We start from the raw sequence: 23,574 nt of genomic DNA on the forward strand, positions 1-23,574 counted from the left end.
GCAGGTCTACAATTTTGTTTCTGGTGTCCTTTGACAGCTCTTTGGTCTTGGCCATAGTGGAGTTTGGAGTGTGACTGTTTGAGGTTGTGGACAGGTGTCTTTTTTTTTCTCAATTTGTCTGTCATAGTTGACGTGTACCTATGATGAAAATTACAGGCCTCTCTCATCTTTTTAAGTGGGAGAACTTGCACAATTGGTGGCTGACTAAATACTTTTTTCCCCACTGGAAGTGCCTATTAAGTGCCAAATAAAGTAAAAGGGTTGATCGTAACAGGGTTGACACTTTCTTCTTTGAAAGACTGGTCATGGCTCATATCAACACCGTTATCCCAGAAACCCTAGACCCACTCCAATTTGCATACCGCCCCAACAGATCCACAGATGATGCAATCTCTATTGCACTCCACACTGCCCTTTCCCACCTGGACAAGAGGAACACCTACGTGAAAATGCTATTCATTGACTACAGGTCAGTGTTCAACACCATAGTGCCCTCAAAGCTCATCACTAAGATAAGGATCCTGGGACTAAACACTTCCCTCTGCAACTGGATCCTGTACATCCTGACGGGCCGCCCCCAGGTGGTAAGGTTAGGTAACAACACATCTGCCACGCTGATCCTCAACACGGGGGCCCCTCCTGTACTCCCTGTTTACCCATGACTGCATAGCCAGGCACGACTCCAACACCATCACTAAATTTGCTGACGACACAACAGTGGTAGGCCTGATCACCGACAACAATGAGACAGCCTATAGGGAGGAGGTCAGAGACCTGGCCGTGAGGTGCCAGGATAACAACCTCTCCCTCAACGTGATCAAGACAAAGGAGATGATTGTGGACTACAGGAAAAATAGGAGGACTGAGCACGCCCCCATTCTCATCGACGGGGCTGTTGTGGAACAGGTTGAGAGCTTCAAGTTCCTTGGTGTCCACATCACCAACAAACTGTCATGGTCCAAACACACCAAGACAGTCGTGAAGAGGGCACGACAAAGCCTATTCCCCCAGGAGACTGAAAAGATTTGTCATGAGTCCTCAGATCCTCAAAAAGTTCTACAGCTGCACCATCGAGAGCATCCTGACTGGTTGCATCACCGCCTGGTATGGCAACTGCTCGGCCTCCGACCGCAAGGCACTACAGAGGGTTGTGCGTACGGCCCAGTACATCACTGGGGCCAAGCTTCCTGCCATCCAGGACCTCTATACCAGGCGGTGTCAGAGGAAGGCCCTAAAAATTGACTCTGTACCGGTACCCCCCTGTATATAGCCTCCCTACTGTTATTTTACTTTACTGCTGCTCTTTAGTTATTAGCTTTTATTTCTTTTACTTAAGATTTATTTTTATTTTTTTACTTTTTTCTTTTAAAAAACTGCATTGTTGGTTAAGGGCTTGTAAGTAAGCATTTCACTGTAATGTCTACACCTGTTGTATTCAGCACATGTGGCAAATACAATTTGATTTGATTTGATGGGTAACAGGGTTGACTTGTTATGCTCGACCCGCTCAGTTTTTTCCACAAAACACCAGAAAATTGGCAAAACGAGTAGAACCAGCTCACCTGCTTTTACTCTATGATTTGACTATTAGATGTTCAATGTTTCTTTACAAATAGTTTTTTACAGGAATAGTTTCACCATATTAAAACGAGAGTTCAGTTCACGTAATAGGGTTGACCTTAAATTGAGGGATAGACTTAAATTGAATGAAATAAATAATCTTTAGAAATTACTTTGTCAGAGCAAAATAATAACTAGGGCTTTACAATGACGGTGAAACAACAATCTGTTGTTGTTAATAATATTCATTAAAAAAAAATATTTTAGAAATATTTCTTTATATTTTGAGATTTGGTCTGCAGTACCGTGGACCCCACTTTGAGAACCACTGATCTAGGCAACTACATTATTATTATTATTATTATTATTATTATTATTATTATTGTTTGATACCTGTCAAAGGTATGATTGTTGAATATGGTATGGTTTCTGGTTTCAGGAACTGGCAGCAATGCCTGTTACATGGAGGAGATGAGGAACATTGAGACGGTGGAGGGGGATGTGGGGAGGATGTGTGTCAACATGGAGTGGGGCGCCTTCGGGGACAACGGGTGCCTGGATGATATCAGGACAGAATATGACAGAGCTGTGGATGACTTTTCACTCAACCCTGGAAAACAGAGGTGACTGGGCTGCTCTCTCCCAATCAAAATGACTTCACTTCAGCTAACTTTTGTTGATATTTGATATTGAATAGTCTCGTTATTAGAGATCTAGAAATACCTAAATGATCGTGGTTCTTTTTCATCTCAGGTATGAGAAGATGTGCAGCGGTATGTATCTAGGGGAGATTGTGCGAAACATCCTGATCGACTTGACAAAACGTGGCTTCCTCTTCAGAGGGCAGATATCAGAGACCCTAAAGACCAGAGGCATTTTTGAAACTAAGTTCCTCTCCCAGATTGAAAGGTTGGTAGACATTTTGAATCTGCTATTGAAATGGTAACTGACTGAGTCATCATAACTATCTTTTGTTGTGCAATGGTCTCAACCAAATGTCCTCTTACCCTCAGTGACCGGTTGGCGCTACTGCAGGTGAGGTCCATCCTGCAGCAGCTGGGTCTGGACAGCACATGTGATGACAGTATCATCGTCAAGGAGGTGTGTGGCACAGTATCTCGCAGGGCGGCTCAGCTCTGTGGAGCCGGAATGGCTGCCGTCGTTGACAAAATCAGAGAGAACCGTGGGCTGAACCAAATGGACATCACCGTGGGGGTAGACGGAACACTCTACAAGCTGCATCCACAGTGAGTAGTAATGATGAGATTGCAATTGGTTGAAATGGCATGTATCATAGTCATTACCTGTGTGTTTCAAGTTGACAGTGACATTATGGTGAATGTTGAGTATGGGCCAGCAATGGTTGTGTAGTTTATTGAAGTTATAAAATATTTTTTTATAGCACATCTTCCTTCTATTCTCTATTCTCCTACATCATTGATTTACATTTTCAGTGTAACAATAGCATGAACAAAAGTGTGTAAGTGAGACCATCCATGTATTTTTCTATCCCTTCACAGCTTCTCGGGGATCATGCACCAGACAGTGAAAGAGTTGGCCCCTAAGTGCAACGTCAACTTCCTACTCTCTGAGGACGGGAGCGGCAAGGGTGCAGCCCTCATCACCGCCGTGGGCTGTCGCATGCGTGAGCAGGAGGAGCAGAAGAACTGAGTCTGTTTGGCCTGCTCCCCTCCTCTTCCTACTCCTCCTCTTCCTCCTCCTCTTCCTCCTCCTCTTCTTCCTCCTCTTCTTCCTCCTCCTCCTCTTCCTCCTCCTCCTCCTTTTCTTCTTCCTCCTCCTCCTCCTCCTCCTCCTCCTCCTCCTCCTCCTCTTGTTCCTCCTCCTCTTGTTCCTCCTCTCTTCTTCCTCCTCTTCTTCCTCCTCCTCTTCTTCCTCCTCTCTTCTTCCTCACCCTCTTCCTCCTCCTCTTCTTCCTCCTCCTCTTCATCCTCCTCTTCTTCCTCTTCTTGTAGCAGCATACCACTCTAGCCATGACACTTACAGTATTCTCCACTTTACCACTCTGCTTCAGAAACCACCCATTGTTCCCCTGTGGTGGGCAGATCTCAAGGGCATCAATGACAGAACATTTACATGCTTCAAACCATTTCCCTTCTTCACCTGCTATTACCAGCCGTTTGCTCTTTGTGTTGATTTGCTGTGCTGTATGAAAGGAACTGGGCTCTTTGTTTTATGCAATCTTATTTGTGATGTATAACACTGCTTTAGGCATTTGGGTATATGTATAGTAGAGAACAAAGGAAAATATTTCTGCTTTGAATGTCTTATATCTTGCCCAGGTATGTAAATGTCAATGTTATTTATTTTATTTTTGTATTGGGTGGATGTTTTGACATAATGAGTGATAGGGGAGAATCATTGCAAGGTTAAGAAGTTATCTTGTGAAATGTTTCAAAGATATCAAATGTCAACCTGTTTTGTATTTGCTTGATAGAATTTCTAGGGTTGTTATGAATGAACCATTGTTCCTTGACCTTTGAGTATCTTTTCATTGCTCAAGGGCAGGCTGCTCACAAGCTCGTTCAAAAGTAAATGTAGCCACACTGTAGGATGCTTCCTCAATGCATTGCTTTGGCAGTCTCTGTGAAACCTCTCAGGTTGAGTCATATTAAGGGCCCGATTCAATCAGATCCTGCTGAAAACCAGATATCTAAAGCAACGGTATCAATAAAACTGGCTTTTGTGAATAAGATAATGACTGAATTCCAACAGTGCACAATGTACAAAAGAAGACATCTATAACAGAATGAATGGAGCAAGATGTGAGTATACGTTTGTATACTGCAGTTGAATGTTTGAGCCTTACTGTAAGAAAATGATAGCTCTAAGATGAAATAATAAATGCATACCTTATTTGGTGTCAGATATCTAGAATACGTTTATTTTGTACAATCATAGAGATGCACAAAACTGGTCCAAATGATGCAATGGGATTAAATTACATTTTTTTGATGTGCAACCAAATATAAAGCTGTTAGTCATCAGATGAAGACCTATGGTAAATACTTTTTCAATAAAGGTCAACTTCCATTCTGAGCTTTTGTTCATGAAATGTTCCAGTGATAGTACAGCACATTAATAATACAGTATAAATTAAACAGTTAAGCCCTTGGACAAAGATGCTATGTTAGCAACAACAAGATTTTTGTTATTTTGTGAATTCATTTTACCTACAATATGTCTGCACAGTCATGCAAAGCTACATATATTTTTCATTTCAGTTATCGTTATAATAAAGTAATTTATGAATTACACTGGCATTATGCAATTATCTTGAGGTGGAAAGTCAGCCGACCTGAGTTGTCCACACTGTTATCAACATAGCCGTAATTAATTTCCAAAGTAGCCAGCACCAGAATATTACAATAATACACAGCGTAACATTTTACAATACTTTAAATGTATAAATTCCTCAGTGGAGTGACTTTTCTATGCTACACTATATCAATATCAACTGTACAAAATACAACAATATTACAATAAGCATGACCTATATGATGTGACACCATAGGTAGCAAAAAATGTAGTGAGATATAACTTTGACAATTTCTTTTTTGAGCACATCACAAGTCACAACATGAAATAAGAGTACTCTCTAGGGCACAAAACAAAAATGAAATACGCACTGTGATATTCAACAAAGGCAATAGTTACCACATATCACATTATCCTTTTTAAATTCACATGCTTTGTTTTTGACAGTTTTCGTTTTCCTAACAATTGTGTTGATAGCCTTTTCTCTGATTTCAGAGAACCATTGAATACTGTACACGGTTACTGTATCTTGGACTGAGAAACACAACATTTTACCCCATAGCTGCAAACATGGGCTCTATCGGACACTACAGCTATCCCATATAACTCTTTCAATCCCCTTGCCACAAAGTCTGTCTGTTCAACTGTTTCCAACTGTAGTCTAATTCTAATTAATTCTAATTCTAGTCTAAAAACTACTAAAAGGTTGCCTCTTACAAGTCAAGTTCTGTGGTGTATGGATTTTGGTAACAGTTCTATTGCTGTAGAAAAGATTGCAATATATTCTACTCGAGAACTTTCATTTCCCCAAGATGAGTCTAGGACTACAGTGGTTACATAGTTCAGAGGTGAGCTGGAAAATATTCTGTGTCGTTTTTGAAATATCACAGTCCATTCCTCAAATTATATTGCGGCAGATGTTACCCCATCATTCATTTGTGTAATCTCATTTGTGTACTATTAATAAAGTATGGTGTTTTTTTTGTGTGTGTAAATGTATCAGTCTCTTATCAATTACTTGATATTTCAGTAAATATTTACAAGTGGGTTCACTTGCATGTTTCACAATCTGATCTACAAAGCCAGGTGGCACACAACATTTTATGCTAAAACAACAAAAATAATATCACTACCTAAACACTGCAACAGATAAGGCTTGGTGCTTATGCCATGGGAGTTCTCCTTCCCATTCTCCTCCTGGATTAACAATCGTCTGTGAGGTATTTGGTGTGACTGAGTGACTTTACACAATCATTACATGATTTGTTTCACTTGACTTCTCCTAGCAGCTGTCATCATGAGCTTGAACATGTCCTCATGCCTTTAGCTTTTCATGAGCTTGACTGTGGTGTGGTCATCATGTTGGGTGGAGTTGTGGCGGACCACAGTGCTCTTGGTGTTCTCAGTGCGATAGCTGCGGGTCATCCTGAAGGTCTGTGTGTGCTGCAGTTCCATCTTGTCCTCCTCCGACACCTTGATGAAGGGGAACCAGCTGAAAGCGTGACGGAACCCTGAGCGGAATCTAGAAAGAGAGATGCCAAAGGGAATATCACAAAGCAAGATCACCAAGTTAGCCAGCTAACGTTGATAAACATTCAGAAATGAACTATTGCTTTACTTCTTCATTAATGAAGTTAAACTTGAATGTGGGTTGTATGTTGTTGAATCAATAATATCATGCAACTGACACAATATGAGTTTAGTGATGTCCCTCTGGCTTTACCTTTGGTTGAGGCAGCAGTAGATGATGGGGTTATACATGGTGGAGCTCATGGCCAGCCAGAAGATGGCCAGGTATACCTGCTGGATGTACGTCTGCATGTAGATTTCCTTGTTGAAGCTGCCCAGGATGAAGTAGATGTGGTAGGGCAGCCAGCACAGGGCAAAGGTCATCACCACCACTATCATCATCTTCACCACCTACATGGAGCACAAAACAGCACAACACACTGAGACAGCTGAGCATCTCTGATGCCATGACAACTATATGGACCAGACCTGGGTCTAAGCTCTTGTTTTAGTGCAGCTCAAGCGTTTGAAGCGTTTGTTTTTGGTATGCATTTGCAATGGCCATACTGGTGGAATACTAGACACAGTTCTTCAGTAAATAGACATACAAAAAAATACAAAAAGAAGCAGGTTCTTATAAGCTGTTCAGTGAAGGCTTTGCATCAATATGACATAGCTGACCTTGCGTTTGGCCTGGATCTGATTCTGGTAGTGGTCTGAGGCCTCCCCCGGTATCTCACTGCCCCACAGTGTCTGGCCAATAAGGCTGTAGGTGATCAACATCACCAGCAGGGGGAGCAGGTAGATCAGTATGATCATAGCTATCTGGTATCTGCGAGACAGTAGGATATTGTTCAGGCTCAAGAATTCCAGACAGACGTATGTGATCATGTGGGTTTAGGCTTGGAACATCCCTTAACATTCATTTCCAACCATGATCTATGTTGTCATTATAGCAACTACGTCTATACAGACACATTACTGGGAATGGTATTATGGGTGTCTCACGTAAGATGGTGTTTCCCGCCATAGTCATCGGGCCAGTTGACCATGCAGATGGTCCGTGGTGGATAATGCTGGGTGACAGAGTAGTAACACTGGGGGAAAGCCAGGGAGAATGCCAACGCCCAGATGAGACCAATCACAATCTTGGTGGATGTGGAGGATAGCCTTGGTTGTAAAGGGTAAATTATGGCCATGTATCTGTGGAATAGAAACAAGCAAAAATCAGATACAGCCAGAGACTTATAACAGTGCATGTCATAGGCTGCTTAGAGTGCTGAAGACTGAAATGTTCTGAAAACCACGGTGACGCTCACTCATCACAATCTCACTGTCATGATGATGAGTGAATGGTAGTGCACTCTGCCGATTCTCATTCTGTAATATATGACGTAACTTCTGATCATCGGAGCTTTGAAAACAGCAATGTCTACAATACAGCTGTATTGTTTTTTAACTCATTAAGATATTTCTAATTGAATACAAAAAGCATGTGGTGCAGCTTTCAGGGTGATGTTGCAGTCAGAGTTAACCAGCTGTCAATGGAATATCTCATTGAATATCATGCATATCATGGAAACACACACATAGTGAGTGAGAGAGAAACAGAGAGAGAAACAGAGAGAGAGAGAGAGAGAGAGAGAGAGAGAGAGAGAGAGAGAGAGAGAGAGAGAGAGAGAGAGAGAGAGAGAGAGAGAGAGAGAGAAAGGTAGAATGTTAGGTTCAGAGATGAAATGGGATGTATTTTAAGCCAATGTAACTAACACATTAAGGGCTCTATTAACCCTCCCGTTGTCCTAGGGTCAAAATTACCCGCCACTGTGTTGAACCAACTTTATTTAATTTTTATATTTTTGGGATCATTTGTGAGGAGGCAGTAAAACTTTAAAGATAGTATCACTGCCTCCTTCTCACAAATGATCCAAAAAATATAAAAATTAAATAAAGTTGGTTTAACACAGTGGCGGGTCATTTTGACCCTAGGACAACGGGAGGGTTAAATCCGCATCGCAGAAGTTCAGCTTTACAGCGTTATTGAAATTTAAAGGCAATGTTCCCGCTTTAGCGGAGACTGCATTCACGGTAAACGCTGCATATGTTGGCTCAATTGGAAATTACATTTACATTTCTATCGCGGAATCTGTAATGCTTCAGCTTTACAGATACAATTGAGCCCTTAAACAGTAGGCTATAGCTCCATAGTGATACGCAGAATAATATACGAATTGCCCTTATATCAACAGAATCGGTGGATTTAGGAAGGCTAGAGCGCTCTTTTACGCGCACAAAGACAGCCAGACAGACAGACAGACTGCACTGTGGTGAACACACCCAGACAAGATGATAAAACCTGGTGAAGGGATACATGGAAAATGGAAAAATATTATATTGTAAGCAAATTCAGTAATATAACAATTATAATGTATTGCACCCTTAGCATCTACAATGCTCAGTAAGCTATATTTGAAGAAAAAAAACAATATAACTCAGAAATATAATAAAAATCAGAACATATGTGATGATTATTGGATTATTGTACACTTCAATGACAAGTAGCCTCATTACACATTTATCTGAGTGATGCAGCCATTGTGGAGGTTGATATGATTGATTATATGTATTGGGAACGTGCGTGATTTAAAGAACTTCACCATGGTTTGAGTGGACATTTTTACTTTTGATGTCCCTGAACAATTGTGTGTTCTCTACCGACTAGAGTATGCAGGCTATATCACATAATAGGAAGAAGTATGTTCTTACCTGTCAACCGCAATAGCTGCCATAGAATAAATGCTTGAAAACATGGCTGTGATGGGATAGAAGTTCTGAAACCTACAGTATCCCAACCCGAAGTACCAGTCGTTGTGTATAGCATAAACAAAATTGAAGACAGTGTTGAAAGTAGCCATCGAAACGTCAGAGAATGCAAGATTTACTATAAAATAGTTAGTCACTGTCCTCATTCTTTTGTGCGCCAAAATTATCCAAATTACAGTGACATTTCCTGTGACAGACACAATCACTATAAGTGAATAAGCAATTGCCCACAGTGCCACTTGCCAATCCGGCTGTTCAAAACGATTGATGGTCGTCTCGTTTCCATAATCCTGAAAATATATGGTTGTTGATAGGTTGAGGGGTTTCGATGTTGTATCCATCTCTACCTCAAATTGCACAAAATAATTTTGGAAACAACATTGGACAATAAATAATTAGGTCAGATGTCATCCTCGGGCACATTGTCCTCTCCTTGAACAAAACAAATCACAATTTCAGAACCATTAAGGTTTTGTTATGTCAGAAGACCCTCTCCAGCTCTCCTGCTATCTTCTGAGTAACTGTAGCACCCGCTGAAGTGCGCTCCATCCAACCTCCGGAGCCTTGCCAGTGGCGCGTGCGTAAAGCTGAGCTGCCAGCAGTGGTTGGCGAGCTACGGTTTTGGAATTTGCGCAAGAGCCTACCAAAGTGTAGGGTTTGAGATTTCAGTATGACATAACAGCTGTGACAGCACAGGTGCACACTTTCAACAACAACATCTGATTTTAGAAGTGCTGTCAATAACAAATAGCCTACAAATATAGCCGCATGCAGCAGACTTCCAGAAACCTGCAGAACACAATGAAGCAAAGCAGGTACACAGACAGGAGCAGGGTAGGGGAGTAACTGATTACTTTTTATCAGTTACATGTAATATGATTACAAAAAAACTGTAACTCTAATCTATTACATGACCAGAAAAACCATTGTAATCAGATTACAAATAGTTTAGAAAAACTAGATGATTCATTCTTGGATTACTTTTAAATTCAGAAATGACACCTTTCTGTTTTCTCATTGACATTCAATTCACCATTAAAAAAGGCGCAAGTTTAAGTTTGTTCCACCAGAGTTAGTCTGACCACACTCCTTTGGGTCTTCTTATAATGCCTCTTAAGGGGAAAGTAATCCAAAAGTAACTGAAATTATTCAGATTACATTACTGAGTTTGTGTAATCCAAAAGTTACCTTACTGATTACAATTTTGGACAGGCAACTAGTAACTCTAACGGATTCAATTTAGAAATCAAATCAAAGTTTATTGGTCTCTACACAGATTTGCAGTTGTTATCACAGGTGCAGCGAAATGCTTGTGTTTCTATCTCCAACAGTGCTGCAGTACCTAGCAATAAAACAACTATACACACATAATCCAGATTTAAAAAATAATAAGTTATATAGGATGAGCCATGACTAGAATACAGTATATACATAAAAAGTGGGTGAAACCGTATGTAAACATTATTAAAGTGACCAGTGTTCAATGACTATATGTACATAGGGCAGCAGTGACTAAGGTTCAGGGCAGGGTACTGGGCGGAGGCCGGCTAGTGGTGATTGTTTAACAGTCTAATGGCCTGGAGATAGAAGCTGTTTCTCAGTCTCTTGGTCCCAGCTTTGATGCACATGTACTGTCTCCGCCTTCTAGATGGGTGAACAGGCCGTGGCTCGGGTGGCTGACATCCTTGATGATCTTCTTGGCCTTCCTGTGACAACCCTGGATATGAGTTAGTTAAGCAATAAGGACAGAGGGAGTGTGGTATATGGCCAATATACCACGCCCAAGGCCGTTGCGTTGTGCATAAGAACAGCCCTTAGCCGTGGTATATTGGCCATATACCACAAACCCCAGAGGTGCCTTATTGCTATCATAAACAGGCTACCAACGTAACTGGATCAGTAAAAATACATGTTTTGTCATACCCATGATATGTGGTCTGATATACCAGATTGGCTGTCAGCCAATCAGTATTCAGGGCTCGAACCACCCAGTTTATAATATAATTTATATTGGTCATACGTTGGTAACCACACTCCCTCGGGCCTTATTGCTGAAGTGTTTTATATAGTGGATATTGGAATATAAAAGTCTGAGGATTAGTACTATGGCCGGGTTGTTTTCAAAAGCTGAACATGATATCTGCATGCAGAGTACAGAGTCCAACACACCGACAACCACTCCCCAATGCTTCAGGCTCAACATTCCAGATATGTGCCATTCTATTTCAAGTGGCCTACCACATGGAAATAACTTACAACATCATACAGTATGTGGCAAGAAAATGCTTAATGAAAGCTTCTTTCAACTTACTGTCTAAAATCAACAATATTAAATCCACTGTCTGGGTACCATCCAAGTACTCTCCATACCTGAGACAAATACCAGCAAGCCAAATTAATCCAAACAGATCTGTAATGAATCTGCAGCCAGGCAAAACAGAAGGTTAGAATTGTTGAAATTTTCCATTGGTTCAGTAAATACATCTTTCAGAATACCTGGGCTAAAATCAATCAAAATTCCTTAGATATTGTTCAGCCACGTTGTGAAATAAAACATTTCTCTGCTGACATAATATTGAAAAACAGGCAATACCTTTGTGCATGAAGTTTCATGTTTTGGTTTCTAAATTAATAATAGTATCTACATTTGCTACATTTGACAGGGCCTACCCTACCACATTTGAGAGTACCCTATAGAGTAGACAATCTTACAAATAACCACACCAAGGATTGTATATTCCTCAAGATATAGAGTAAACAGAAAACAAGGGAAGCAAGAATAATATTGGTATAGGCCTATATCAAAACCAGGTGTTGTATACAGTGTACCCTACATGTCCATATAAATTAATACTAAAATATTAATTACCAGTAAATATGTTTGGTCTGTAATGTCAGAAATGATACATCTTCTTTTTTCATGGTGCAGCCTATGATTCCTTTTTGAATGTACATTGCTTTAATGTGGATGCTTTCATTTCTAAATGGTAAAACAGATATGTATGAAAATACATTCAAATGAAAGGTGACATTCTGTACTGTTGCCTCATATAAAACAATTCCAAAATGCTGGAGTATGGAGACACATTCAAGTTTTAGCTTCACTGTCCAAATAAATATGTAGGGGACTATAGGCTATAACTCACTTAGGCCTATGCCAGTATATGTGCATTTGATTTGTGCATTGCATTTCTTCCAACAGTGCAACCAAAATAAAACGTAATATGTTGCCTTACTGAAATACAGGTACAATCAGGAAACGCAAAAAAATTTAACTTATGAAGTCGGCCGTAAGCAAGCTACTAAAATCAGAAGCCACAGTGGCAGAAGTAGCTCCATTCATTCCTCCCAGTGTCCTAATTGGGGCGTCCGTCTATCAGTCAAATATAACTGGTCAGACAGCACAGCGACGCGGAACAGAGTTCCAGGTGTGGGGGACGAGAAACAGGAAGGCCATCGTTCGGGATCAAACATGTCCAATGATGTTAGATATTGCGAGAGGTTCTCCTACGTTTTTCTGAAGTTTACCGTTATTTTGTATGCCACTATCTTCTGGGTGAGTAGCCTATGCATTAATACCCCCGTATCGCCAAATAGATAACCGAGGCAGACTCGATGCAAATAACACATGGCGGATGAACGGACTCGCGCATTCCGGCAATTCTCCCTTGCTAGTGTTTGTGACAAAAGGGCAATGCGTAAATATTAGGATTTCTGATAACTTAAAAGCTCTGTTGGATCGACGGGTGCCCGATCTTGTAGCCTACACACGGTGGATTTGGGGCTGGTGGTGGTTTGATAGGCATGGGTATGTATTTGCTACATTGTTTACGTTTTTGCTGGTGGCTCACTCCAGAGTCCGATGGAATTAACATTTTACAGTGTGTGGCTTTGAAGGGCATGTGACAGTATAAGTGCTAATAAATGCAATGTCATGTTTGGATAATTAAACGATTATGTATGAGAGGACCCAGCAAACATGGCCCCATGTGGGCAAGGTGGGCAGGGGCTAGCCCACACCAGCCCAACATGGATATAACCTTACAGTTATAAGTTCACAAGTTCTTTTTGTGCAACTGCTACTGAGTGTCATTCCAGTTTAACTGTTCTGTTGTGTGATGACGACATTTTTATTTTGTACACTGTCAATGATAAAGTATGTAAAAAATACTTTAGATAAGTGCATGTGACTGAGTTTACAAAACCATTAGGAACAGCTGCTCATAGACTGACCAGGTGATCCCTTAATGGTCACCTGTTAAATCCACTTCAATCTGTGTAGATAAGGGGAGGAGAGAGGTTAAATAATTATTTTCAAGCCTTGAGACAAGGATTGTGTATATGTGCCATTCAGAGGATGAATGGGCAAAACAAAATATTTAAGTGTAGTAGGTGCCAGGTGCACCGGTTTGAGTGTGTCAAGAACTACAACTCTGCTGGGCTTTTCACGCTCAACAGTTTCCCATTTGTATCAAGAATGGTCCACTACCCAACGGACATCCAGTCAACTTGACACAACTGTGGGAAGCATTGGAGTCAACACGGGCAGCATCCCTGTGGAATGCTTTTGACAACTTGTAGAGTCCATTCCCTGAATAATTGAGGCTGTTCTGAAGGCAAAAGATGTGAAACTGAATATTAGGAAGGTTTTGCTAATGTTTTGTACACTGTGTACATATGATAGCAATAGTAATGGGGAAGTTTGGCTCTTTTTACTGACTCAGATCTTTTCGACTCATTCACAGTCAAAATAACACTTTCAACTTATTTTGTTCATTTGAGTCAGTAATGCCCAGAGCACGCAGGATCCCCTACCAGCGAACGATGAACTGAAAACTCAAAATGGTCATGATTCTACAAACCTCTCATTCACATGTCGTTCACCATAACAAGCTTATTGAAGCTGTCATCGCTTACTGAGGCTTGTAAAAGCGTGCTTTAAATAATGAGCATTTGTTGATTGCTAGGCATACAAATATGATTCTTTCTTGGTAGCCTACATTTGAAACAAGGTCTAGGTGTGGCCGCAATCGGACTAGATTGTGAACGACTCTTGGCGGAATGCATTGATTGACTGCAGTGAGGGTGAAGCACCCCAAACGATTTGTTCTGGAGTTTGAGTTTGTTGAGCAGAGGCTGTGTATGTTTCGGTTCTACAAAGCTGTGTCCATAACGTTCAAGAATCAATTAATTGCTTTAATTCTTGCACCATGTGATCAATTATCAGTTCTAAACATGTTTTTTTCTTCTCTATGCTGCCTACAGCATTATCTATTTTGCCTGCGTGCATATACAGTGTATGACAGACAGTGGTTGGTCGGAGCACATCACCGGAGGGCGCATATTAATCCTGCTGTAGAATTCATTGCGGCCAGCAGGTCAAACAAAATACTAAAATGAACGAGTCACTCAGAAAATGAATCATGACTCTCGAGTCAGTAAAAGTATTTGTTCAAAACGAACAAATCGTTCACGAACTGCACATCACTAGATAGCAACAACTTTGTCTTTCTGATACAATGTAACGGGCAGCCGATCCAAAGGGGTAGGCTTATTTCAGGCGACGTGAGAGCTGCCCTTGGGGCCACCAATGTGGAGCCGCTGAGCAAGGGTGCATCGGCCCAATGTGGGCAGCCTACATGAGTCCAATGTTTTAACCCGCATTGGGCCCACATCGTGCCAATGTGGGCATGTTTGCTGGGAAAAGATGGGCTTATTTCATGCAAAGTGAGGGCTTCCCTCACCAGATATGGGCTGCCCACATTCGGCCAATAACATGGGGGCCAATGAGCAAAGGCGCATTGGCCCAATGTGGGCAGCCTACGTGGGGCCAATATTTTAGCCTGCATTGGGCCCACATCTTGCCAATGTGGACATGTTTGCTGGAATGTTAGAGCGTAGAAGTTCTGTTTCAATGATTCGTTTCAACATCTCACAGTGGGATTCACAGAATCTCTCTAAGCTGCTCGAAGAACCAATCACACACGTCTGTCAGCGACAGACCGGTCGAGTGGCGAATGAGGTAAGACCCACTCGCTCGCCCTCTGGTCATTCTCAGCTCTCCTCAGAACGACTTTATTTGTTTTCCTGTTCAAATGTTTGCAGGTGTGCTGTGAGGTTAAGCCACCGAGCGCAGGTTTTTCATCTTATGTCTTATGTGTTGGGTGACTTTACCGAATGGAACATTTTTGCTTTGGCTAAGAATGAGCTTTTTCTTCCCTTTGTCTCCTGTGGTAGCTAGCGTCACACGGCTATCTACTGAGACTTGTCTAGCTTAGCTGCAAGGCTTAGTTTACCTGGCTAGCTTTCCGCAAGGCTAGCTATCCTACCGACTAGCTTTTCTACCTGGAAGGGTAGAATTACTAGCTCGCTCTCTCGTTTAGCTCAACCCACTACCATGCCGCCTTGACTAGACCGTCCGTCCTAGCTTCACTGCTTATCAGTCGAGAGCCACACTTTTGTTTGTCCTAAGACCAACATAGGGTTAACTTCCTTTGGCTAACATTGTGCTAACTAGCTAGGCTACTAACCCACAAAGTAAACGCTAGCTATGTTCACATTGTTGAAGGATTAGCTTCTTCATCTAGCACTGTGCTAACTAGCTAAGCTATTAGCCGAAGTGGCGAAAGCTAGTCATGTTTGTCTTCGTTCTCGGATTTGCTGTTTTGTGGAGCCATGGAGCCTGCTAGCTCAGCCTAAGGGGTACCGAGCAAGGCCTCGGCCCCGGCCCCTGCCCCAGCACCGGCACATTCGTATCCATGTGGGGCAACCATATCAGGCAGACACGCACCCCCTTTGGGTCTATTGTAGGAATTCTCCAACGTGGTTTGTCTCCCACACTCCCTTCGAGCGTGGAGACTACCTCACAGACCCAGCCCTCATTGACCAACGTCATGGATGGCTACCCCGAGGACCTTCACCCAATTTTACCAGGTCTTCTTTCTGCAGGAGGGGAAAGGGGACGTCATCATAGACGAAGACAACGAGGGCATGACCGACATCCTCCAGGCTGCAGAAGAGGATGAGAACTCCACTCTCGCAATGCGGAAGCGTGAACTTCGAAAGAAGGAGTGTGAAGCCTTCAACTTCTGCCTGCCCCGTAGACCAGGGAATCGTGTCTATCCGGCCTACCCCTCCCCAAGCCAAGGCTTCATAGCAGGGAGAGGGCAATTTGCTGGCACCAGGGCCTTTCGCTGGAACACAGACGTCATGCCAAGGACACAGCAAAATACAATGAAAGGGTGACTCGCTCCATCGCCAACAGAGGGCACTCCAGCAGCACTGGTGAGCGATAGTCTATCGACCTGTGGGCTACTCACCACCAGAGCAGGGAACTGGAGCGTATGCTCAGTCCATCCCTGGGTCTGGTCCACGGCTACGAAGGGGTACAGACTGCAGTTCACTCGGAGAATTTGGGAATCAGTAGTGACTGGCTACTTGGCACGCATACTAGAGCAGGAAATCTCCTATCTGTTAAGCAAACGGGCTATCAGGATGATTCAAGTGCCAGAGAGCCACCTCGGCTTCTACTAATTGGTACTTCCTGGTTCCCAAAAAAGGGGGAGGAGTTCGCCCCATTCTGGACCTATGGGTCCTCAACTATCTGAAGAAGTTCACGTTCCATATGCTGACATTCAACATGCTGTCTCACTCTGTTTGTTGAGGCAACTCGATCACCTCAGTTGACCTGCAGGATGCTTATTTTCACATAAGCATCCTGCCAGCACACAGGAGGTCTCTAAGGTTTGCTTTTCAAGGCACAGCTTACGAATACCTCACCGTCCTGTTCAGGCTAGCGCTAGCTTCACGAACGTTCAGCAAGTGTGTAGAGGCAGCTCTCACACCCCTGAGAAACAAGGGGCTGAGAGTCTCCGCCTACATAGACGATAATCTGCTTTGCTCCCCATCCCGGGAACAAGATATACAAGACACGACTTCCCTTGTAACGCATCTCTCCGAGATAGGGTTCAAGATAAGAGCTGTTTGATGCCAACACAGAGAGTAGAATACCTAGGCCCAATGCTGGGGTTGATGGCGTCCAACATCTCAGTAGTACCTCTTGGCCTACTGAGGATGAGAGACTTCCAGTGCTGAGTGTATGCCCAGCATCTGTGTACACTGTGTCACCTCAGTCGTCAGATAAGGGTGACCTCCGCATGTCTCTCAGCTCTCACTGGAAGAGCCCCTCAATCTTAATTCTTGGCACTCCCCTAGGTGTAGTGACAACAAGGAAAGTGATGATGACAGACTCGTAACTCACGGGCTGGAGTGCAGTTCATGAGGGGAATGCAATAAATGGAGTGTGAACCCCACAACTCTGCATTGCTCACATAAATTACCTCGAATTGCTGACAGTTTGTTGCTCTGAGACACTTTTGACCCTCCCTTCGGAATTGTCATGTCTTGATCAGAATGGACAATATGACTGTGGTGGCTTACATCAACCGCCAGGGAGGCACTCGTTCCCTGCACTTACACAGACTATCAGTCAGGATTATTCTGTGGAGCAGAGCACACCTACTGTGACTATGCACGACTCATGTCCTGGGTGTACTGAACGTAGGAGCGGACTTATTGACCAGACGGAATCCCCATCAAGGGGAATGGAGACCCCATCCCCCAAGTGGTGAAACAGATCTGGGAGAGATATGGTCAAGCATCCGTAGATCTCTTCGTCATCGCACAAAAGCATGCACTGCCCAGAGTGGGGGAAGAAGGCTCATCCTGGTAGCCCCTTGATGGCCAAGCAAGCTCTGGATAGCGGAGATCATTCTCCTGCTGTACGATGAGCCCTGGCAACTCCCATTACGCAGGGATCTGCTGACCCAAGTGAACTGAGATTGTTTTACGTCCAGTTCCTAAGCCTTTAGTCCCGTCATGGGATTTGTCTATTGTGCTTGGTTATTTCACAGCAGCTTTTTGAGCCGCTGGAAAGCGTGGAGATGAAATATCTCTCCTTTAAGGCCACTTTACTGGTTGCCCTTACATCCTCAAAGCGAGTGACCTACATTCACTGTCAGTTCACCATTCGTGTCTACAGTTTTCACGGGGCTTTTCCAAGGTTACCTTGTTGCCCAACCCTGCCTTTTAAGCCTAAGGTCAGCTGCAATTACAATTGTCCCACCTTGTGTCTTTCCACCCGCCGCCTTCCCCTTCTATAGTAGATGAGCGGCTCCACTGTTTGTGTCCAGTACGCGCGTTGCGCATATTCTTGGATATAACGAGAGCTTTGCGCAATACCAACCAACTCTAGTATCCTGGGCACCTCCCTTCGAGGGGAGGCCCCTCTCAACGGTTGTCAAATTGGATTGTGGAAGCTATTACATTGGCCTATAATAGCAAGGGTTTACAGATTCCAGAACGCCTGAGGGCTCACTCCACCACAGGTATGGCTACTTCTTGGGTGCAGTTTAAGGGCATCTCCTTGCAGGAGATTTGCGATGTGGCTTGTTGGGCGTCCCCTCATACATTTGAGGTTCTACCAGCTAGGCGTCACTGCACATTCTTTGGTACATACTGTCCTCAGTGTTGGAGCCTCTGAGGGTTGATATGTTGAGACTACCTGGCTTCAGAGAGTATGTGTGATACAGGAGTTGGCCATATCTCGCTGTGTGATATCCAAACAAATAATTGAAAGAACTTAAGGTTACTTCTTAAGCCCGGTTCTCTGATTATTATGAGTGCGATACCTCACCACATTCCCCTACTCGCAAGATTGTGAGGAAGTTTGGCATGCTCGAGAATGACCAGGGGGCGGGTGAGTGGTTCTTTAGTATGAAGGGAGGGGCTTATCTAATTCGCCACTCGACCTGTCTGTCTTTGACACAGACGTGATTTGGTTCTTTGAGCTTCTTAGAGATTTGGTGAATCCCACTGTGATATTCATAATATCAGAGAAACAGGGTTACGCTAGTAGCATTAAGACACGGTTCCCCAACTAGCGGCCCTCGGGCTAAATTTCAAAACCTATTTTATTTTCATTGTTGGACATAAGACTGTAAAAGCACCAGGAAATCAACACCAAGTGATTTTAATTGAAGAAATCTGTTCCCAAGTATTCCCACGCATAATAGAGACAAGACGTGATCATATACAAATGTAAGCAAGGTTTGAAATTATTATGTTTTAGTCAAACATATCTGTTTGGGCTTCTTGCGGTCAATTTGCAGTCTACAGATAATTTGTGATTTTGTTCCGACCATCCGCGCAACAAAAAAATCTTAATCTAGTTGATGATCCCTGCATTAAAATCTTTATAGCCCACCCAATTTCATCTGCCAGTAGAATCAGATCTACAATGGCTTATGAATAAATTGTTGGTGCAAAAAGTGCATTATGCCCCCTATACTCTCAGAAAATTGGCATTTAATTTAACAAGTAATACACATCGTTCATGGTTCTTTCCTTCTATTGTTAAATGGAACCAATGTTTTATCATCTTGATGGATGATCTGAATCCAATTTACTTTGAAAAATATTTATGGTATAATTTAATGGAGGTGTTGCATAGAGAGTAAGGAAATAATTGTTCAGAGTTTTTCAGTTATTAAAATAGACAGTCCCTGTTTCACCCTGTACGGTCTTTGGTTTCAATAAAGTGAAGAGATTTTAGCTTGAATAGACCAAAGTTCCTGCATTGTTAGGGTTAACAATATTTTTATACCCAACATTTAGTTGATAATAGCTTTGTGTGGGTCGTTACTGGGCATAATGGATTCAAATGGGGGCGTCTTTAGTGTCGTCTAAACAGCCCTCCCAGTGTCAATTATATTTGATCAGAGTTTTAGTACCTGTCGAATATAGAATGTTTGTTGATCAGAGGGAGTAAAAAGCATGATGTGACGCACACCTAATCATGTTTGTAGAGGTGCTTCAGTGCCGAAATGTTGGTTAGGTATATCCATTCAATTGTTGGGAGCATATTTAGTTTGTGACTTTCTTTCTTTTTATACTGTTGATCCGAGGGAAACATGAGGACCACAGGGGTTTGGCAAATATTTTGTTAAAGGAGTACCTACATAAGGACTTAACACATTCATAATGAAATGATGTTAACATAAGTCAACAACCACAAGTGGATATTTGCCTGTTTTGTAGCTATCATAAGCATGTACTGCTTATGAATGTGTGGGTCATACATGTGTGATATAGTAGGTAGCCTACCCTGCAAGTGTAGTGTCACCAGTATTTCCATATAGGCTCGGCACTAGCTAATTACTGTTTAATACATGCTCTGCCCCTGTTAAATACCTGTTTGAACTGTACCTTGGTATAGTAGGCCTGCATGATGGTTAGCTTACCTGTCAATCATCATAAAGAGGGCATTGTTGTTCTATCTATTTATTATTATACTTTAAAAAATAAAATATGCGGACCATCAAATCTTTGTTGTGGAGGATGGAGATTTATCCGGGCATAATGTTTCAGACAACAGGAAATTGTGGGAGCCAATGATTTACCACAGGTGCTGACTGAAACAACATATTGAGGAACAGGACTCACCACAGCTTTAGAGGGTTATAAAAGTGCTCAAATTGTATAAGAATAATGTACTTTTTTCTCCCTCCACTATTTACTGTCAATTAAATGTAGTACTATCAGGGTTTAAACAAAGGTATGGTAGGCCTACTGTTTCAGCCTCTATTTCACTGTCATTTTTATTCAGTGTCTCAACAGAAATGAAACTTGCTGAGGCTGCAAACCGGGCGGGTATTCCTGTATTTGTCGACTGCAACAGCTTTTGACGTGTTAGGCTATTATGTCAGGGCATTTGGTTCTCTGGGAACCAGTGTCACTTTGTGTCTCAATAAGTGTCTGTTTTGTTATTTTCTACCCCAGCTTTCTTTCAATCAAGAAAGACACTTTTGGGGTTCTACTGATTAGGCTGTCATGAAATTTTGGTTCTCTTGTTATCAATCTTGGTTCAGAAAGTTGTGAAGACTATCACAGGCTTTGCTGCTCAAACTTGGCAGGTTGTTCCAAGCCAACATCTCTTGTTACCAATCTCAGTTCAAAGAGTTGATTGAAGACCGAGCAAACACCATCACAGGCTTTGCTATTACTGATACTTTTAAAAAAGAGATATTGGCTTGGAACAACCTGCCAAGTTTATGTTGCCAAAGTTAAGAAAGTTGGTTGGAAATATCTTTTGATTTATTGTACACACGGTAGATTATATTTTCAACAAATTAAACAGTTGTACTTTGTTTAACGAAGTTACTCAAAGGAGGGACTGTATTCAGTGACGGATTCACCCATTGTTGTGCTTTTCAGCATTTGGATAATTTACAGGAAATCCTGCAGGTCATCAAACAGGAAAATCCTATGTAATTATTTATAATTTCATGTTTTAAAGCATGTTTCACACATGACGTTTTTACCTCTCACCTTTTTTGCCTTTGCATTCCTGTAGGCCTATCAAAAAATGTATACAGTGGGGGAAAAAAGTATTTAGTCAGCCACCAATTGTGCAAGTTCTCCCACTTAAAAAGATGAGAGAGGCCTGTAATTTTCATCATAGGTACACGTCAACTATGACAGACAAAATGAGAAAAAAAAATCCAGAAAATCACATTGTAGGATTTTTAATGAATTTATTGGCATATGATGGTGGAAAATAAGTATTTGGTCAATAACAAAAGTTTCTCAATACTTTGTTATATACCCTTTGTTGGCAATGACACAGGTCAAACGTTTTCTGTAAGTCTTCACAAGGTTTTCACACACTGTTGCTGGTATTTTGGCCCATTCCTCCATGCAGATCTCCTCTAGAGCAGTGATGTTTTGGGGCTGTCGCTGGGCAAAACAGACTTTCAACTCCCTCCAAAGATTTTCTATGGGGTTGAGATCTGGAGACTGGCTAGGCCACTCCAGGACCTTGAAATGCTTCTTACGAAGCCACTCCTTCGTTGCCCGGGCGGTGTGTTTGGGATCATTGTCATGCTGAAAGACCCAGCCACGTTTCATCTTCAATGCCCTTGCTGATGGAAGGAGGTTTTCACTCAAAATCTCACGATACATGGCCCCATTCATTCTTTCCTTTACACGGATCAGTCGTCCTGGTCCCTTTGCAGAAAAACAGCCCCAAAGCATGATGTTTCCAACCCCATGCTTCACAGTAGGTATGGTGTTCTTTGGATGCAACTCAGCATTCTTTGTCCTCCAAACATGACGAGTTGAGTTTTTACCAAAAAGTTATATTTTGGTTTCATCTGACCATATGACATTCTCCCAATCCTCTTCTGGATCATCCAAATGCACTTCAGACAGGCCTGGACATGTACTGGCTTAAGCAGGGGGACACGTCTCGCACTGCAGGATTTGAGTCCCTGGCGGCGTAGTGTGTTACTGATGGTAGGCTTTGTTACTTTGGTCCCAGCTCTCTGCAGGTCATTCACTAGGTCCCCCCGTGTGGTTCTGGGATTTTTGCTCACCGTTCTTGTGATCATTTTGACCCCACTGGGTGAGATCTTGCGTGGAGCCCCAGATCGAGGGAGATTATCAGTGGTCTTGTATGTCTTCCATTTCCTAATAATTGCTCCCACAGTTGATTTATTCAAACCAAGCTGCTTACCTATTGCAGATTCAGTCTTCCCAGCCTGGTGCAGGTCTACAATTTTGTTTTTGGTGTCCTTTGACAGCTCTTTGGTCTTGGCCATTGTGGAGTTTGGAGTGTGACTGTTTGAGGTTGTGGACAGGTGTCTTTTATACTGATAACAAGTTCAAACAGGTGCCATTAATACAGGTAACGAGTGGAGGACAGAGGAGCCTCTTAAAGAAGAAGTTACAGGTCTGTGAGAGCCAGAAATCTTGCTTGTTTGTAGGTGACCAAATACTTATTTTCCACCATAATTTGCAAATAAATTCATAAAAAATCCTACAATGGGATTTTCTGGAAAAAATTTTCTCAACTTGTCTGTCATAGTTGACGTGTACCTATGATGAAAATTACAGGCCTCTCTCATCTTTTTAAGTGGGAGAACTTGCACAATTGGTGGCTGACTAAATACTTTTTTTCCCCACTGTAACTGCACTGGTCTCAGACTTAAGTGAAGTGTCTCCCTCGAAGCTCATAATGTTCTTGTACAGCAGGGCATTGTGGGCTTGTTAAAGCCAGGAACAGCAGTGTTATGACTCTCGCTGCTCCTTGACAAAAGCACATCCACCAGGGAACAGGCCTGCACATGTTAGGAGCCATCATTGTGAACATAAACAAAAGGTTGCATGTACCACCCACATTGTTGAGAAAATAATCTGTTTGATTTTTCCTAGCAGGCATTTCTGTCAGGGAGATGTATCACAGTCCGCTGGCTCTATGGTATAGCTTTACTCACAAGGCACCATAGTGGCAGGTAGGGTTGTACTGCATTTGTATAGAAACATTTTTATAGAAACATGCTGAAATCCAGC

At 42.4% G+C, this 23,574-nt stretch overlaps 3 protein-coding genes across 3 annotated transcripts in view; 2 read left to right on the forward strand and 1 right to left on the reverse strand.

Annotated features, from left to right (window-relative positions):
- hk1 (hexokinase 1) overlaps window positions 1–3,315 on the forward strand; it is a 42,047-nt gene extending 38,732 nt beyond the window's left edge. The window contains exons 15-18 of the mRNA XM_041888380.2: window positions 2,000–2,183; window positions 2,314–2,469; window positions 2,574–2,807; window positions 3,081–3,315. Coding sequence (XP_041744314.2) covers window positions 2,000–2,183; window positions 2,314–2,469; window positions 2,574–2,807; window positions 3,081–3,231 — 725 coding nt within the window. The 3' untranslated portion in view covers window positions 3,232–3,315. The remainder of the gene's footprint in view (window positions 1–1,999; window positions 2,184–2,313; window positions 2,470–2,573; window positions 2,808–3,080) is intronic.
- Window positions 3,316–3,478: 163 nt separating this feature from the next.
- Window positions 3,479–9,662, reverse strand: tacr2 (tachykinin receptor 2). The gene is made up of 5 exons (XM_041888407.2): window positions 9,109–9,662; window positions 7,354–7,548; window positions 7,027–7,177; window positions 6,560–6,756; window positions 3,479–6,358 (listed from the first exon to the last, which is right to left on the reverse strand). Exons 1-5 carry the CDS (start codon window positions 9,504–9,506, stop codon window positions 6,160–6,162), a joined length of 1,140 nt encoding a protein of 379 aa, XP_041744341.2. The 5' UTR covers window positions 9,507–9,662; the 3' UTR covers window positions 3,479–6,159.
- Window positions 9,663–12,572: 2,910 nt separating this feature from the next.
- tspan15 (tetraspanin 15) overlaps window positions 12,573–23,574 on the forward strand; it is a 48,389-nt gene continuing 37,387 nt past the window's right edge. The window contains exon 1 of the mRNA XM_041888421.2: window positions 12,573–12,721. Within this exon, the coding sequence (XP_041744355.1) occupies window positions 12,638–12,721 (84 nt within the window). The 5' untranslated portion in view covers window positions 12,573–12,637. The remainder of the gene's footprint in view (window positions 12,722–23,574) is intronic.

The sequence above is a fragment of the Coregonus clupeaformis genome, chromosome 1 (genome assembly GCF_020615455.1).
Source record: "Coregonus clupeaformis isolate EN_2021a chromosome 1, ASM2061545v1, whole genome shotgun sequence".
Taxonomy (NCBI): Eukaryota; Metazoa; Chordata; class Actinopteri; order Salmoniformes; family Salmonidae; genus Coregonus; species Coregonus clupeaformis.

What these genes read in the sequence shown, in the direction of transcription:
- tacr2 (XM_041888407.2), bottom strand. Translation starts at nt 9,506, where the DNA reads ATGGATACAACATCGAAACCCCTCAACCTATCAACAACCATATATTTT. An exon ending in AGATCCAGGCCAAACGCAAG is followed by an intron (nt 6,757 to 7,026) that starts GTCAGCTATGTC and finishes TGCTCCATGTAG; the next exon opens with GTGGTGAAGATGATGATAGT. An exon ending in TACTGCTGCCTCAACCAAAG is followed by an intron (nt 6,359 to 6,559) that starts GTAAAGCCAGAG and finishes CTCTCTTTCTAG; the next exon opens with ATTCCGCTCAGGGTTCCGTC.